The following is a 17,530-nucleotide window of genomic DNA, read 5'->3' on the forward strand; positions in this document are numbered from 1 at the left end:
ACATTGGATCCCAGGAGACAGTAGCAAGCTGGAAGCTAATTGTGACATTTATGATGGATTAAATGTTGAGTAAAAAGCCATTTACAGAATGGGATCTAGTCTGATCCATTTAGTTTTGGCTATAGAAATAGGCAGTGACGTTAATCAAACAACAAGGTTTTAGCCATAAAATCCATATCAAAAATAAAGTTAGTACAAATAAATAAATGGGGTATTGTGGATTGGCACTAACGGAAAAATGTCACTCAGTTCCTCTAAGTTGGGAGATATTTAGGTCTGATTTGATTGGAGAGGTGAATGGAATTGTACTTATGCCTAATGTTGCACCTATTTTTTAATACATGCTTTTGCATTTTATGATTAGAATAACTGCAGGGGAGATGGAGCAGGAAGTGGAGAATGGAATGCCTAAAACCAAGACTTCTGCTGAGGAAACCCAGGGTCTAATTTCGTCATCCATTGAGTCACTTGTGGCAGAAGGTAATTGTGATGTGTGCAGATGAGGGAGGGTATCATGCATTCAATTCAATCCAATCCAGGGACAGCTGCATAATGCTGCCACCAGCAGCATAATAGAGTGCGCAGTGCTTGAATTAAGCTATAACCTCCTGTCAGCTGTGCTCCCACTTGGTGAAGTTCCATAAAAGATAGAACCTCCAGAAATAAAACCTTGATTGCTTCAATCAATTAAACAAAACAGTTTTTAAAAAAAAGGTAAAGTGCATGAGCTGGGAAATGGGGCAGGAGGCGATTAGATTGAAGAACTGAATGATCTGATGTGGACAAGTGTCATGAATTGTATCCAGTATATTGGAGGAGGAGAACCCCAGTCTCCACAGCTCTGCAACGGGAGTTTTGTTCGTTCTTGTGCTGGTTGCACAGCACCAGGTGAGACCAGGAAGTGTTTTGTAAACCTTTTTGAGGCAAAGGGAAGATGGTGCCCTGACTGACTAACTTTAATTTTCAATTTCCTGTCATGTTTCAGACACCATTTATGCCTCTCTAAAGGCAGAGTTGGAGGCAGATGGCCAAGATTTTGAGGCTGAATCGTGGAGCCTTGCAGTGGACCAGGCATACGCAAAGAAACAGAGCAAAGAAGTCATCAAAAGACAGGATGTCATTTATGGTAAGACTGCAGTATTCATCAGCACTCAATTGCCTGTGCACTGTGTTCAGCTGACCTTGTTATTCAATGTGCTTGAGTGTTTGCTCAGCGTCCAGTGAAAAAGCCAGCGGGCTTCATTTCGTTGCCCTATGGTGGCTCAGTGAGTTACAGCATCAAACCTGATGTGGGACTATTCCTTTGAAATCAGGTTAAACTTAACAACCGCTCACTTCCATGCTACGTTTCCTACCTAACCTTGTAGTTGGACTTAGCAAACCATCAGGAATGTACATGAAATTAAGTACGATAATTGCACTGGGTTATAGAGAACAATCACGATTATCCGAATGAGATGGGCGGGGAGTATTTTTTTTGGATAAGTGCTGACGTTTTTACGGGACCTTTTGATCTTGTTCGGATAATCCAAAGTTTGGGTAATTGACGTTCGGATAACTAAGGTTGCTCTGTACTTGGGACTCGAGGTGATTTCCTTCTCTAGCCACCGAGACTTAGTGAGAGTTTTTACAAATTCACACATGTATAGAGAGGTCTTCAGTTGATGGTTGTGGTTTTTGCATGTGGTTTCTCCCCCTTTGGTGTAGTTTTTGTTGCAGTCAAGATGTACAAACAACAAGCACGCTACCTCCAGGTACCTCACCAGTATTCATTTGATTTCCTGAATGATTTTTATCAATTACTTCCATGATCAAAGTTATGACCGCGTTTAGTCCTAACCTCACAATTTCTATGCCTATGCCCATGCCTATTCTATCACTCATTGGACAAGGCTGAGGAGTTGAAATTTTGGCTGTGATCCAAGAATATTTGGGTGTGTTTCTCCCCTGCCCTGATATGTGCATTGTTTAGTTCCACACTGGCTATAATATGCCTTAATAAGCCGTCACTGGAGCCAGTGCTGTGAAGTTGAAGTAATGCGTATGTGTTCTATCTTAACACCCAATACTTCCACTCAACAGTACAACATGTCCCTACAAATTCAATGTGTAGTCTTGTTTTCCACTTCAGAAATTCCCCTGCAAACTCATGCTTGGAGTGGTGTGGTTAGCACTGCTGCTTCACTGCGCCAGCAACCCGGGTTTGGTACTACCCTTAGGTGACTGTGCAAACTCTACTCAGGCAATCTCCCGGTGTCTGTGTACGTTTCCTGCAATTTCTTCCCACAGTCCAAAGATGTGTGGATTAGTTGGATTGACCATGCTAAACTGTCCATAGTGTCCAAGGTTGTGTAGGCTAGGTGGGTTAGCCATGGGAAATGTGGGATTATGAGAATAGAATAGAGGATGGGTCTGGGTGGGATTGTGTAACTTGCTGTATTTTTGCCATTCTGTTCTATAACTACCCTGTAACGGTTTGGACTAAATCACTTTCCTATCTTCTGACATAACTCTGTTTCTAAAACAAACCCGCCTCCTTCAGAACTAATGCAGACAGAGATGCACCATCTCCGAACTCTGAAAATCATGCTGCACGTGTACAATCGGGGAATGAAGGAGGAGCTCCAGCCCAGCGACAGACACCTTGTTGGCAAAATCTTTCCCTGTTTACACCAGCTGCTGGAAATCCACGGAGTTTTCTTTTCCAGGCTGAAGGAGCGGCGGAAAGACTCCTTGGAGGAAGGGAGTGACCGGAATTACCTCATCCAGAAAATTGGTGATGTTCTCTCTCAACAGGTAGGGAGCAAAAGTAGGATGTTGACATCTGCACTGAGTGAGCTGAGGAAGGCTGAAATGACTTGTTGCAGTTACCTTTGGCACCCCCAAGGATGGAGAAATCAACCGATTTTTGCCATATACCTGTGATTTCTCCCAGAAATTCCCTACTTGATAATTCCCATGATTTGAATACCCTGCTAACGGTCACCATCTCGATCCACTGTGAGCAACGCTGGAGAGGGCAGGTTCTTTGCAATTGAAGGATCTTAATCTCTCTCGCAGATTCTAATTGCTTTGTACAGAGAATAGTATGACCTGGGAATGATTTGAAGGCAGGTATTTGGCGGTGATGCTCTGAATCGCAACTAAACTAGAGCAGTTCAGAGATGTCCATGTCCCATAAATAAAAAATTTTATGCCCTGCCATTATCTCCCTCCTTGCTGTTATCAACAACTTGATACATTCACTGTGATAAATTATTTTCCCAAAAACTGTATTCTGGCATTGAGTGCACACATCACATTCTATTAAGTTATGCAATTCTGGGAATGGGGTAGATCTTCTGACACTCTCGGCTTCTGTTTAGTTTCTGGTTGGGAGTGTAGAGACAGAGGTGGAAAACTCTTTATCACGTGATAAGCAGCTGCTGTTTATGTGCCTTCCAAGGTACATTTAGCAAATTAAAGCTTGAAAGTAATTTGTCCACTGATTTGATGGTGGGATGAAATTAAGAGAACGACTGTATTTGGTTGACTAAAGCATTTGTGGTGCCTTGATGCTTTGCAAAGCATTGTTTATTATCTTTTGATATCTTGGAGTTGCAGAGAGCGTGTGTCAACAAGACATTATTGTCACTACTGATTCATCCCTTCTGCTATCTGCACTGGAACCTAATTATGCTGAGCTCCTGATAGTTGATGCTGATAATCACTCAGCAAGATCACAGCACCAGGGAACCATTAGTCCCTGTGGAACTGTAACCTCATCTGATAGTCTCTTCAATTGAGGAGAAAAGTGGGATGGCTCAAAAATGTGTTCATAAAACAGGACAAATGTATCATTATCTCAATAATATCTCATTGAGTCGGTGTTTGAATGTTTGTTGGCTAACTGTGAGTTATACATGGAAGCTTTTGTGCAGTAGACTTCCGACTCAAAGCTTTATGCTACTACAGTAAAACTGTAGCAAAAGTCAAACTTTCTAAGTATTTCCTAATTTGTTTCAAAAATAATAAAAGGAACTGGAATTGTGGACTGAGAATGTTGTAATGCTAAGGGATCCTGGGAGAGCTGAGGTGATAATCCATTAACTTGACCCTGATCGTAGACGGACATGTGCATGTACCCTTCAGACTAATGCAGACACTGTTGTTGAAGCATGGAAACTGAAGGTTTAGAATCTTCAAATTTGCATGCGGTAAGTCTGTGAAAGATGTCATTTGTGCAAAAGCACATTTGACTCGTGAGTAAACCCACAACAAAGGTCTGAAAGACCAAATGATGAAAAAAAACTTTTACACCATCACTGTTAATGTTTTGGTTTTGTGCCTCTTTGTTGGTTTGATCAAAAATTTAAAGTAAGATCTTGCAGAGAACAAGTTTTGGACAGTATCTTTTTAATTTGACATGAGATAGACCTGAGTACAAAAGTGGACTTTGTTGCATTGAATCACCATTCTTACCCTAGGAAGGCCCCTGATTGCAGGAAATGGGTAAGGGCCACCCTGCTGAAGGAGAAGAGAAAAACTTGTAACTCAATCATATTTTGGGCTAGTGTAGAGAGAACGTTTCTAATAGATCTGTGCTATATCTGCCCTGTGAATGTTTGGGGCATTCTGTACCTAACCTATGCTGAATACCTGGAGGGGAGAAATGTCCAATTCTCTATAACAGTCAGTCAGTTTTTTGTTTTAAAAATACAGTCCCCAAAGTGTGGAAATGGGCCATCCGGCCCATCAAGTCAACACCCACCCTTCGAAGAGCATATCACCCACACCCGTTCCCCCTTCCTTATTCATGTAACCCTGCATTTCTCATGGCTGACGCGTCTAACTTACACATCTCTGAACATTATGGGTAATTTAGCATGGCCAATCCATCTAACCTGCACACCTTTCAACTGTGGGAGGAAACTGGAGCACCCGGAGGAAATCCACGCAGGCACAGGGAGAATGAGCAAACCCCACACCCAGTCGCCCGAGGCTGGAATTGAACCTGGGTTTTTGGCGCTGTGAGACAGTAGTGCTAACCACTGAGCCACCTTTATTCTTCTGAAAAATAAAAATTTCAACAAAGCTTTTAACAACGTAATCTGAAATAATTTTTGCAGTGTTTACAAATGTATTTTGCCTTAGTTTTCAGGTGAATATGGAGAGGAAATGAAGGTGCAGTATGGGAATTTCTGCGGTCAGCACAACGAGGCAGTGAATTATTACAAGGAGATGTACCAGCAGAGCAAGAAGTTCCAAAATCTAATCAAGGTGTGTACTCTGTTGTAGGAAGACACATACTGAGCATCTAATGTATTGCATATCCCAGTTTCCTATAGTGGAAAATCATACCCTTTTTTTTAAATAAAAAAGCCTCACTGTTTATTACCACAATACATGTAGGCCATTTGGCCCATCAATTTCACATTTCTTTTTCCAGAAATTAAGTAATTACGCTGTGGTGAGGCGGCTTGGAGTGCAGGAATGTATTTTACTGGTTACCCAACGTATAACTAAGTACCCTGTCCTGGTGGAAAGGATTATTCAGAATACTGAAGGTATGTCGGTGTGTAGAAGCAGCCACTCAACTACTTTATAATTGAAGTTGCATTGTTTCACTGTGCATTTCCATACAGTTCTATAGGAAGGATATTATGAAATTGGAAAGATTGCAAAGAAAGATGTACAAGGATGATAACAAGACTGGATAGTGTTGTGTTATAAGAACGCTGGATATGCTGGGACAACTTTCCCTGGAGCATAGGGGTTTGAGGGGTGACCTAATAGAGGTTATAAAATCATGAGAAGCATAGATAAGGTGTACAGCGAAGATATTTTCCCCATGATAGGCGGAAAACAAGAGGCCATAGGTTTAAGGTGAGAGGAAAAAGCTTTAAAAGGGATCTCAGGGACAACATTTTCAGAGGGGGGTTCATATGTGCAATGAACTGCCAGAGAAAGTGGGAGATGCAGGGACAGTTACAACATGTAGGACGATAGGTCAGATATGTGGTCAGGAAAGGTTTAGAGGGATGTGGGCCAAACTTGGGCAAATAAGACTAATTTAGTTTAGGAAACTTTATCGGCTTGGACAAGTTGGACTGAAGGGTCTGTTTCTGGTCTGTATGACTCTGCTTCATCTTGCTTTCTTTTTGAATAAATGTTTATTGTGTAATTGGGATATTGCAAGGTTTAATTTTTGAACAATGCATCTCAAAAAATGCAAACTTTTTTTCTCTTACAAGCTCCATTATGTTCCTACCATGCTGAAGTTACCTCTGTTATTCCTTATTGGCTTCACATCCCACATACTTTGGCTGTTGTGCCTCTGTGTTGTGTTAAAGTCAAGATTCATGGTATTGTTTCCTACTCTGAACTCATTCTTTTCTAGCATCTTGTTGCCCCAGGTCTGTCTCGATCTTTACGTTCAGCAGGCTGAACTGTCCAAGTTGTTGTCTCAGCCGGGTTTCAGTGTTCACCCTTTCCCTTTCATTGGTCCACAAGGAGTGGCATTAGGATGTGGCTTTATATACGTTGTATGACAAAGAATCATTAGAACAAGCTACTGAATAGTACTAAGTGTTTCATTTTCACTCTTGCAGTGGGGAAAATGTTGAAGTTCCACTTAAAAGGTGCCTGTCCTCTAATTAAAATAACTGGGTGAATTGCAGGCAGAGGCCACATTGCCTCACTGTTGTATGCCATTCCGGAGAGGAATGGGGAGACTGGTCAGCTTTGTGGCTATTGAGCAATGCGAGAAGTAAATAAAATGGGGAACTGTATCCCACAAATAGTGATTTCAGCTGGTCTGCATTCTTGATTCTGACAAGTGCTCCTGTGTTTTCAAAGCTGGTTCAGAGGATCATGACGAATTGACCAAGGCCTTGCTCCTGATAAAGGACACAATATCAGATGTGGATGAGAGGGTAAGCGTATGTGAGAAAGCTCGGCGTCTGAAGGAGATTGCAAATCGAATGGAACCCAAGTCAATAGCCAAGCTCAAGAATGGTGATGCCTTCCGTAAGGTAGACATGCTGAGGTCGAAGAGGAGACTTCTGTATGAAGGAGTGGTCTGTTGGAAGGCTGCATCTGGACGGCTAAAAGGTAGAAATCCCTTTGTCATTGCGATTTTTATTTCACAGCTGCAGTGAGGATAGGTAGTCTGTTTGACAGCGACGAGAATGAAAGCATAGGGCGACTGAATTGGAGCAGAAAACTGCTGCCTTTGATTAATCCAGGGGAAAAAAACCTGAGAAATGACAAGTCCCAAATTGATGGTTAGCACTATATTGTGTAGTATTCTGTTGTTTATTTGACATGATTTCAATATCAGGACTAACCATCTATTTTCTCATCAACATGACTTGTGGTTTCTTTGCAAACTAAAATTAATAGGTAGCAAAGATGTTAGACAGTAATTAGGTCATTAACGGGAAAAAGCAGAGCGCAATCTTCTAAGGTGTAAATATTGAATAGAATTCTACTTGGAGATCTTACTGCGAATGTGAATGATGTGGAATTGTACACACTGCCAAATAGGGGAAAAAAAAAGCAACATTATTTTTATATATTGGCTTTCCCATCTTCTGTTCACTCAAAAGACCTGATGCTTAGGCAGACATGTTGGCCATGATGTGTACTATATTACCTGATGGTACAAGGACTGGCGGTCACAGCTTTATGGTGTGGATAAGAGGTGCAGGAGGGACATGAACTTTTCTTCCAATGCTGAGAGTGGTATTGGAACTCACTTCTTGTGAGAGAGGAGTAAGCTGAGGCAGTCAGTGATTTCACACAGACATTGGATAGGCACTCAAGGGAAATTTGTAATCGATGGGGATAAAGCAGGAGGATGAGAATGACTGGACTGCTCTATAAAGCTGGCATGGCCTTGATGGCTGAATGGACACCTTTTGTGTGTTTGGTCATTTGGAATAAATATTTGCTGCTAGAGCACTTTTTTATGTTCACCTGAACATGAAAATGGCAGTCTGCTGTTAATTTCCAGGGTTAACACTGCTAACGGTGCACTCCCTCAAAATTGGCTCCAGCATTCATTATAAATTCATAAAACAGTTTCAACCCATGATGTGTTTCTTCACACTTGGACTGACACTTGGCAGATCACAATGAACAGAGGAATCTGTGGACTAAAGGAAAAGTCTTCATACACTTTATACCTGGGTGGATTAGTGGCAAATTCATTATGGCACTAATAAATGTACTGAGTGGAATTAAAAATGAGGCTAGTACAAAAGCAAATGCTGCAGATGAAGGAAATTTGAAATATAGATCTGAAAATGCTGAAAGTACTCAGCTCATCAGGCATCATCTGTGGAGAGGGGAGCAGAGTTCATGTTTCATATCCATCAGAACTGGTGCACCATGATGGGTTACAATTTTCCCAGGGAAACCTCATTGAGATTCTCAGGAACCCAGTTTGGGGAGGGCCTGAAATCCTTGAAGAATTTGTCTTTATCAGTTTGAAATTGGGAAGCAAAGATATTACGTTTTTCTTGGTGTGTGTGGTACATCGGTTAGCTCAGTTGGTTGTATGGTTGGTTTGCGACATGGAATAACGCAAACGATGTGGGTTCAATTTTTGCACTGACCGTAGATATAATGAAGGACACTCATTCTCGGCCTTTCCCCTCGCCTGAGGTGTGGTGATCCGGAGATTAAACCACCACTAGTTGTGTCTGAGAGTGCAGCGCTATGGTCCCATAGGATTATGGCGACTTTACCTTTATTTTATTAACATGTTTGTGCTCCATTTCTTAGATATTCTGGCCCTCGTTTTGACAGATGTGATTCTGCTACTTCAGGAAAAGGATCAGAAGTACTCATTTGCTACAGTGGTAAGTACAGACTGAAAAGTCCACCCTCTTCTTAGGACATATTTGTCCATTTACTTATGAGCTAAGGACATAAGCCTTGGGCAGTGCAAGTCATCTCTATACATCCTGACCTCTTGAAGGAACTGGGTCAGTCCCACCTGAAATGTGGCTTTTTGGATATTGATAGCCCTCCAACACCTGCTCTTTGATCAGCCCAGTCAGTATCGGGGCAGTATTAACTCTGTCCACTTGATGGAAGCCAGCTGGATGGTCAGTTAAAATGGTCACACTCCGAGGTGAGTCACAGAGGGTGAACCGAGTATTGTGCTTGTGTGTGGCGTAGAAGGCGAAGCTGCCAGTTCGTTACTCTCTGAAATAGGGTTTGACTTAAGATTGAAGGGGTGAAAGATAAAAAGAAAGAAATATAAAGAAAATGGTTCTGGTAAAGGTCTGTTTTGAATCATTTTACACTTGCTGTAACTTGGTATCTGTATCTCCTAACTTCTCAGGACCAGAAGCCAGCTGGCATTTCGTTGCAAAAGCTCATCGTCAGGGAAGTAGCCAATGAAGAAAAAGGAATGTTCCTCATCAGTGCCTCTGATGAAGGTCCTGAGATGTACGAGATCCACACCAACTCCAAGGAGGAGCGTAATACTTGGATGGCAGTTATCCGGGATGCGATAAACAGGTAGCATTGCAGTACAAGGTCTACTCCCTGTCACTGAATTCTAGTGTTGTGTGTATTATGGTGACACCATTTGATGAAGGGTAGTACCAACCTATAGGAGTCTCTTTACTCATTTCCGATCTACCCTGCTAATCTCTTGCCCTTCTAATACATAATGACATATTTAAAACCATTACTTTTACCTTAAACTGCTAGTACTGCTGTCTTGAGCAATTCTCCCTCCCCTTATTCTCTCTCAGAACCTGGGCCCAGTAACACACTCAAGCCCCCTATTCTCTTTTACTCACCTATGTATCTGTAATACATTTCTGATATCACTCAAACATCATCTGGTTGTTATCACATTGCTGTTTCTGGAAAGTTGCTGAGTGCAAATTGGTTGCTCTTTTTCCGACATTATGATGGAAGGGGTTTTGATTAGATTCCCTACAGTGTGGAACCAGGCTCTTCAGCCCAACCAGTCCACACCAACCCTCCGAAGAGTAACCCACCCAGACCCACTTCCCTCTGACTAATGCACCTATCGCTATGGGCAATTTAGCATGGCCAATTCACCTGGCCTGCACACCTTTGGACTGAGAGGAAACTGGGGCACCCAGAGGAAACCCATGCAGACACAGGGAGAATGTGCAAACTCCACACAGACAGTTGCCCGAGGCTGGAATCTAACCTGGGACCCTGGTGCCGTGAGGCAGCAGTGCTAACCACTGAGCCACCATGTGGCACTAATGCATGGACTTGAACATCAGAACCTCAGGCTAATGTTCTGGAGACACCAGGTAAAGACCCACCTGGCTTAATGTCCTTGTTCAGGACCTGCTGATCTGGCCAGCATGTGACTCCAGGTGCACCATGGGAAATAACAGCCCTGTGCACATTCTCCAACCAAATAATAAAAGTGGTGATGACATTTTGTTGCCTGTGAAATGCTTTGAGTAGGTGCCCCAGATCGTTAAAGGCTCAATAGAAACTTGTGTTAAAATGTCATTGTAGAAACTGCGAAGAAACTCTCTTGTCAGATAAGGTTAGCTGATTTTGTGTCAGTGGTAAAATGGATTTTCCTTTCCCTCAGATTCCCGATAGAGGAGGCAGCCCTGAACGAAGATCAGCAGCAGGATGAGAAAAAAGCAGCTCAAATCAAAGAGCTCCAACGTAAGATAGTATCCGAGAACCTGCTGCTAGGGCTCTGATACTAAACCATTCTTTTTAATATGTTAATTTTTTTCAGTCACTCTATCAAAGTTTGTTTGGGCATTTGGAATATTGTGTGTTTTAGAGACCCAGAAGTGTAGGTGTTGGTTCATGCCTGAGTTGTGATGGTACAAGCCTGCTGTGATTCTTTACCTGTGAGCCTGAAGACTGTGTTGGCCAGTTATTTTACAATGCTGGGCAAAACAGCTAAATACAGTGCAGCCCTCACACAATGTGCACTGGTATTTAGTTCAGGGGTCATTGGACATTATTGTACAATGGCAAACTTTTTCTCTTTGTTTCTGTCTCTCTCTTCTCGCTCGCTCTTGCTAGTCCACAGGCAATGATGAAATCATAACATGCAGAAAGCTGAAACACAAATAGAATTAAGCTTGAAATATAGACAGCTAGTACACAGGTGTAGCAGGTGATCAAAGTCTAATTCAAAGGGAATGGAGTATAAGAGTAGTGAAGTCTTCCTGAAACTGTACAAGGTGCTGGTGAGCCCACATCTGGAGTACAGTCCCCTGATACAAGGAAAGATATTATTTGATTGGAGACAGTTTACTAGAATGATCCTGGTATGGAGAGATTGTTATAGGAGCAAAGCTAAAAAGGTTGGGATTCTACTCACTGCCACTAGCATCATATTCTTGCGAGTGGAAATGAAAGAATTGAGAAAATGTTACTTCATTCCCTTGTTTTTTTTTCTTATGAGTTTCTTTTATTGCATTTTTTCCACCCATTCTAACTTTGTAATGTTTGTCCCTGTTTGTTTATTAGAATGTGTATGCCAGTGTGTTTAAGAGTACTTAGTTTAATTTGAATATAATTGTGAACACATTTCGGGCATGGGAGGGTGTGGAGAATCCTTAAGTTGGATATCTATTCAATTAGATCTAGGTCGTTCAGTCTGCAGAATCGTTGAATGTTGTCTTTTACTTAGCATGAGGAAGACAGACACTTGCAAAACCTGAAGAGTTTTTTTTTCCTGGAAGAGGCAAAGTGACCTGTCTCTGCTTTAGACATCCTGGAGGTGACTCTTCAACGGCATCCATCCCCATTCTGTAGCAAAACACAAACTAACAGTCCAAAAGCTGTTGCTAAGCAACCTGTAGCCTAATGTTCCTCTGTCGTCCTGGCCAGCAAAAACAACACATCTATTTTATCTCTTTCTAAACATCTCCTTTTTTGACTTTTGTAAACAGTAAATAAAGCACAAGACCTTTCTGTTTTTGGCTTTTGAATCTGAAGTCACATTGTAAACTCTGCACCCAAGGATTGTCCAAAACGTTTTTCCCAGTTTTCGTTCTGAAATGTGGTTCTTGGACAGCCAAGTCTTGCATTGTGGTAGTGCCCCACATTTTTCAGCTTGATGCAGTGATTGGCAGCTTTGTGTCATAGCTCACCAAGTTCTTGTCTGTCCTATTCCTAGAACGTCTGGGTGGAAAGGATGAGGAACTGAAGCGCACCCTGAGTGAGAAGCTGGAAATCTTCAGTGAAATAGCGGAAATCCATGGGTATACGGACACAGGAAGACCACGTCTGCTGCTTCGAGCTGATGCTCTGGAGTCTCAGCGAGATTCCACGCTCAATGATGCACTGAAAGAAGGTGAGTTAGAGCTGTGTATCTGGAATGAGAAGAGAGTCTGGGTTCAGTGTGGTTTTAAGAATGCAGGCATGCCACAAAATCCTATCCAATAGAGAACTGACTCATCTCATGCCAGCCCTTTGCTCCTTATTTATTCCTTTCTTGTTTTTTCAACTTGCTGCACTCCTGCCATAAAGAACATCCATTCTCTGGCAGCTCAAGTGAATGGCTGTTCTTCATGGCTTCAGCTAAAGCATTGTCAGCTGTTTGACTGTGACTCTTGGTTCAAGCTGGTGGGCAATGACACAGGGCAAATCTTCGCAAGCTCTCTGCAGCAGATCGTATTCTTCCATTTCTTACAACAATTCCGCACTTTCAAACCTCAATTATCTTGCACCTCCTGTGCAGTGTAACCTATATACTCGCTCTGTCTAAGTATGCTATGATCTGAATGTCCTTATTTTGCTATGATTTGCCTGTACTGCTTGCAAAACAAAACTTTCCACTGTACTTGTGACAACAATAAATAAATGAAATCCTAATCCGATTGAAGCCTCGTGTCTGATTTTCCCCGTTCCAATGTATGGCCCAGTGCACTGAGATTAATTGTTGCCTTCCCCTCTTGCCACTGTGACTACGTTCAGCTAATTCACTGTGCAAGCTTACTGTTCATCTTCCTGATCTGCATCTAACCAAGTGCTGGCAATGGATTCGTTTGTGCTGCTTGGTCTTAAACTCTGAACATTGAAAATGGGTAAAGTTACTGATAAATGTAATGGAACAAGTGTGCTGTGCTGTTAATTCCCTGTGTAGTTCTCAACAACTTGTTTTAAATAGTCATAATTAGGAATTTTAAACAAAATCTTTAAAAGGAAATCCTTGTACTGGCTATTTGTGTGTCTCATCTCTAGGATGTGACTTTAGATCAATACAATTTCAAATGACCCAGACACATGGTGTTTTTCTGCCATCTGATGTGTGGTATGGTTTTGAAACCCATTCACGTCAACCACTGTCTAATCGAATGGTGGAGAAGGAGCTGAATCGCCTACTCTTTGCTTGTAACCTCAAGGGCTTAAAGAAAAATGTGCTTTCCTTCTAATGCCTACTTGGCATTTCTTCAGCATAGAAGTTACAGCTGCCTTTCCAAAAATGTAACTAAAGATGCTCAGCAGAGTCAGTGATGTTCCCGTGGACCTGAGTCTTTGTTTGATGTAATGCTGCAGTCCAGCTCTCCTCCCAAACAATGTTAATTTCAAGGCCAAATGAGCATAAGCGAGACAGATCCCAGCAGCTTTCTTTTCATATGTATAAAGGGACAGTATATTTAGAAAGGGAGAGTGGCCAATGAGTGTGTGGATAGTGTCTGAGGTTTTGCTGATTAAGTCTTGTATAAACAGCACGACCTTGTATTGTGTTTCAGTCGAAAACCTTCAGAATTTGATTGCTGCTCAGCCCATCAATGTCAGCTGGCAATTGGATGACACCTTAGGCTCCTCAGCATTGCCACGGCGAGCAGAGACTTTCGGAGGCTATGACAGCAGTTCTGCCAATCCCAGTAAAGGTGAGTTGGCGTATCTGACTCTGAACATTTACAGTTGTTTCTTGTCAGCTTCGCAGTTTTACATTTAGCTCCTGACCTCTCCTCTTGCTTTTAGATGGTTCCATCAAAAGAAAGTCAAATACACTCTCTTCCAGCAGCGAGTTGAAGGTGAAGGAGAAAGCTGGATCTCGGGCAAGTTCCGAACCACAGCTGCAGGACGTGTGCAGTGACGGTGAAAGTGGACGGGCGGTAATTCTGAAAAGCCTTTAACATTAAAATGGGGCGATGTTTTCCTTAATTAATTCATGGATATAAAGTGGAGAAACATGGTTAATCTAGCATTTGTGAACAGAAGAGAATGCACTCATTCATGCAGAAATTTAGTGCTTTATATATTGAGCATTTGGTGGTAGGTTTGCTTCAAGATTCTATGTGGAGTTTGCATGTTCTTCCAGAGTCTGTGGATTCCTCCCATAGTCCAAAGATGGCCATGCTAAATTGACCATGGTGTCCAGGGACATGGTGGAGCAGTTGTTACTTCTCATTTAGCCATCCATTGCAGTGTCCATCTAAATGTTTCCATTCCCTTTTTGTTTCAGAGTGATCTACCCAGGTGGTACACCATTAGTACCTGCAGTTTTCTGCACGATGCAGAGGTAAGTGTCTGTATTCTTACTACTGTATTTTAAATTTTTTTTTGATAAAGCAAGGCAATGCTATCTGATAAAATCAATAATAAAAAGAAAGATATTTGTAATTATTCAGAACAGGTATTTCTGAACTCTGAAACATTCACACTCTTGATCGTTGCTACTCCACTGTTACAGTGAACACACCGCAATTTCTCACCAAAATTGCCTCAGCACCACTATTCACATCTGCAGCCTCTTCAAGGGAAAGCAGCTGGGGTTTAGGATCACTAAGTTTCCATTAACCTGTCTTGGACATATATTGGCTATTCCTTCATTGTTGGGTGTGATTCCTGGTATTCCTTACTGCTATGGGTATCCCTTCCCCATTTGGACTGCAATATTTCATTGCCACCACTTCCAACTCAATTAGGGATGAGAATCAAACCTTCTGGTGGTACCTGTGTCAAAAGAATAAATTTTCAGTAAGTACCTAAGCAAACCTGAAAAGTGTAGGAGGACAGATGAGGTAGCTTAAGCACTAATGATGACTGACACTGTGCTAAACCTTGTGGTTAGAACATGGAAACAAGGGGAGGCTTCAAGTCGGGGTTGGGATATCTGGTCAGCATGGACCGGTTGGACCGAAGGGTCTGTTTCTGTGCTGTACATCTGACTTTTTGACTATGACCATTTGAAGAGACAAAAACTGGTGTAAAATGTGATTGCGTATACTGCTTTTAAGCCCATATCTCTCAATACCTTTGGCTAACAAAAGTGATCTTTTGGTTGTTAGAGGAAGGGGAAGCTCAGGAAATGAAGGGAGTGGAGAGTGCATTTCTGGATGTACATTTAAAGATACTGACAAGTACAAGGTGAATGTCGAGAGATGGAGCAATACAGCAAGCACATTTGGCAGATTCTCATCATAGCCCAAAGATTCTTGCTATCGGAAGTTTGCATAATATCTCTAACCACTGTCTGGTTTTTCTCTCTCTGTAGTTTGTACAGAGTGTGCAGACGCTGACATCACAGCTGTACAAATTGAAGGTGAGTGCCTTGAAAAAGAATTCTAAAAGTACAAAGTCGCAAGATGGTCAAAGATAAGTAGAGGACTTGACACACTTAATGAAAACTTTTAACCCTCAATCAAGCTGTCATCTAGAATTAACTAAATTCATTAATGGTCCCATATTATATCCCAGAATGGAAAGTGGGTGGCTCTCTCATTACAAAAGAAAGCTATCGGAGAGCGTGGTGCTGGAAAAGCACAGCCGGTCAGGCAGCATCTGAGGAGCAGGAGAATCAACGTTTTGAGCATGAGCTCTTCATCAGGAATGCTCAGTGTCAACTCTCCTGCTCTCTTGCTCCTCGGATCCTGCCGGACCTTTTCCAGCACCACGCTCTTCGACTCTGATCTCCAGCATCTGCAGTCCTCTCTCTCTCCTCGCATTAGAAAGCTGTTCGTTTCTTGGAAAATGAGTCTCAGCACGGGATAGAAGCGCGGAAGGATTGGGGGTTCGGGTGGAGTAAAAACAAAGTATGCATTTGTTGCCTCTGGTTGTTCATGACCTGTCCCTTTGTGTATATTTTAGGTTCTGATTGCCCAGTGTGACAGCTACATCGAGACACAGCGGTACACAGGTGCAAGTGGAGAGCGGGATAGGCAGTCCCGTCTTCTGGCCTCACGTGGGAGCTTACTTCTGGAGCAGGAGAAGCAGCGGAATGTTGAGAAGCAGCGTGAGGAGTGGGCCAACGTCCAGAAGCTGCAGAACCAGGTGCGGCAGGAGCAGCAGAAATGGGAGCGCGATCGGGAGCGCCAGAAGCGTGAGCTGGATATTCAGGAGGCTCGGCTCCAGGACCACGAGAAGTCCCTGCAGCAGCTGATGGAACGGTTAGCTCAGGATAAGGAAGAATTGGAACGACACCGGCAGGAATACCAGCAGGACCTGGAACGTCTCCGAGAGTCCCAGCGGACGGTGGAAAAGGACAGGGAGCGCCTGGAGCAGCGTCAGCGGAAGCAATTGAAGCACAACACAGTCCTGTTTCCGACAGAAACTGGGCAGGTAACTTGCTGGGATGCGTTTTCACTGGGATGCTGGCTGTGAGAGTGAGTCAGAACATCACAGCTACAGTGGTTGGTTGTAGACAGTTGAGGTAGAACAGCGCGGTAATGAGTAAGAGCAGCACTGTGTTTGAGGTCCTGCCTTCGGATGAGATGTCAACCCAAGCCCTCCCCCTTATGTTGAACCCACAAGGTTCCAAATGACACTGCCTTGAAGGAAAACAAGGAATTTTTCCCCAGAATATCCTGCTCCATATTTATTCTGCCATTACTATCACCAAAAATGGATTTTCTGGTTATAATTGTATTGATGTATGTGTGGGAGTCCACGGTGTGAACATTATCTGCCTTGTTTCCTTCATTACAACAGTGACTACATGACACAATACTTTGAGATCATGAAAGGTGCTATATAAATGTAAATCTTACTTCTTGTGTCTTAATTCTCTGTTCTTGTCTGCTAAAGATGTTGATGCCTACTGGGTACCAGTAAGTTGATCAGCTGCAGGAATCTCCTTGCACACAAATTAACCTTGAACTCATCAGCTCTCCTGAGCCTTCACGCCCTACAGCTGCAATTCTGATACTCCTTGGACTGTACACAATCTGAATAAAAAGTTAGACCTGCGTTGTTATCTAGGACTGAATTTTTAAAAAAAAAAAAAAGTTTACAAACCCTTTTTGTGGTGTCTTTCAATGTCAGACAATGCTTTACAACTAATGAAGCAAGTTTGAAATGCAGCCATTGTTGCAGGAAATGCAGTAGCCAACTCCCCAGAGAGCAGTGGAGCATCTGTGGTGAGACAAAGGTTAACGTTTTTGAGTTTGGTACAATTCTTCAGAATTCTTCACTGAATAATTTTAAGACCAAGGGAGGGAGATTCTTCGTTGCCCTCTCTTAATTTATATTGTTTGTATGTTACAATTGAGGCCCAAACACACTACTTGTTTTTTGTGTAGTTACTGGCTGAATATGCTGGCCAGTGAGGTACCGAGCT

At 42.5% G+C, this 17,530-nt stretch overlaps 1 protein-coding gene across 7 annotated transcripts in view; it reads left to right on the plus strand.

Moving 5' to 3' along the window:
- Window positions 1-17,530, plus strand: part of arhgef18b (rho/rac guanine nucleotide exchange factor (GEF) 18b) — a 202,642-nt gene that overhangs the window by 172,578 nt on the left and 12,534 nt on the right. For 6 of the 7 annotated variants that reach the window (XM_043721419.1, XM_043721417.1, XM_043721412.1 and 3 more), the window contains 15 exons: window positions 365-480; window positions 986-1,126; window positions 2,543-2,796; window positions 5,134-5,259; window positions 5,429-5,546; window positions 6,838-7,092; window positions 8,770-8,846; window positions 9,335-9,513; window positions 10,586-10,665; window positions 12,140-12,316; window positions 13,719-13,859; window positions 13,954-14,087; window positions 14,438-14,494; window positions 15,470-15,517; window positions 16,063-16,533. In XM_043721419.1, the coding sequence (XP_043577354.1) occupies window positions 365-480; window positions 986-1,126; window positions 2,543-2,796; window positions 5,134-5,259; window positions 5,429-5,546; window positions 6,838-7,092; window positions 8,770-8,846; window positions 9,335-9,513; window positions 10,586-10,665; window positions 12,140-12,316; window positions 13,719-13,859; window positions 13,954-14,087; window positions 14,438-14,494; window positions 15,470-15,517; window positions 16,063-16,533 (2,374 nt within the window). The remainder of the gene's footprint in view (window positions 1-364; window positions 481-985; window positions 1,127-2,542; window positions 2,797-5,133; window positions 5,260-5,428; window positions 5,547-6,837; window positions 7,093-8,769; window positions 8,847-9,334; window positions 9,514-10,585; window positions 10,666-12,139; window positions 12,317-13,718; window positions 13,860-13,953; window positions 14,088-14,437; window positions 14,495-15,469; window positions 15,518-16,062; window positions 16,534-17,530) is intronic. The other variant, XM_043721416.1, reaches the window with a different exon arrangement.

This window comes from Chiloscyllium plagiosum, chromosome 31, assembly GCF_004010195.1.
Source record: "Chiloscyllium plagiosum isolate BGI_BamShark_2017 chromosome 31, ASM401019v2, whole genome shotgun sequence".
NCBI classification, from domain to species: Eukaryota; Metazoa; Chordata; class Chondrichthyes; order Orectolobiformes; family Hemiscylliidae; genus Chiloscyllium; species Chiloscyllium plagiosum.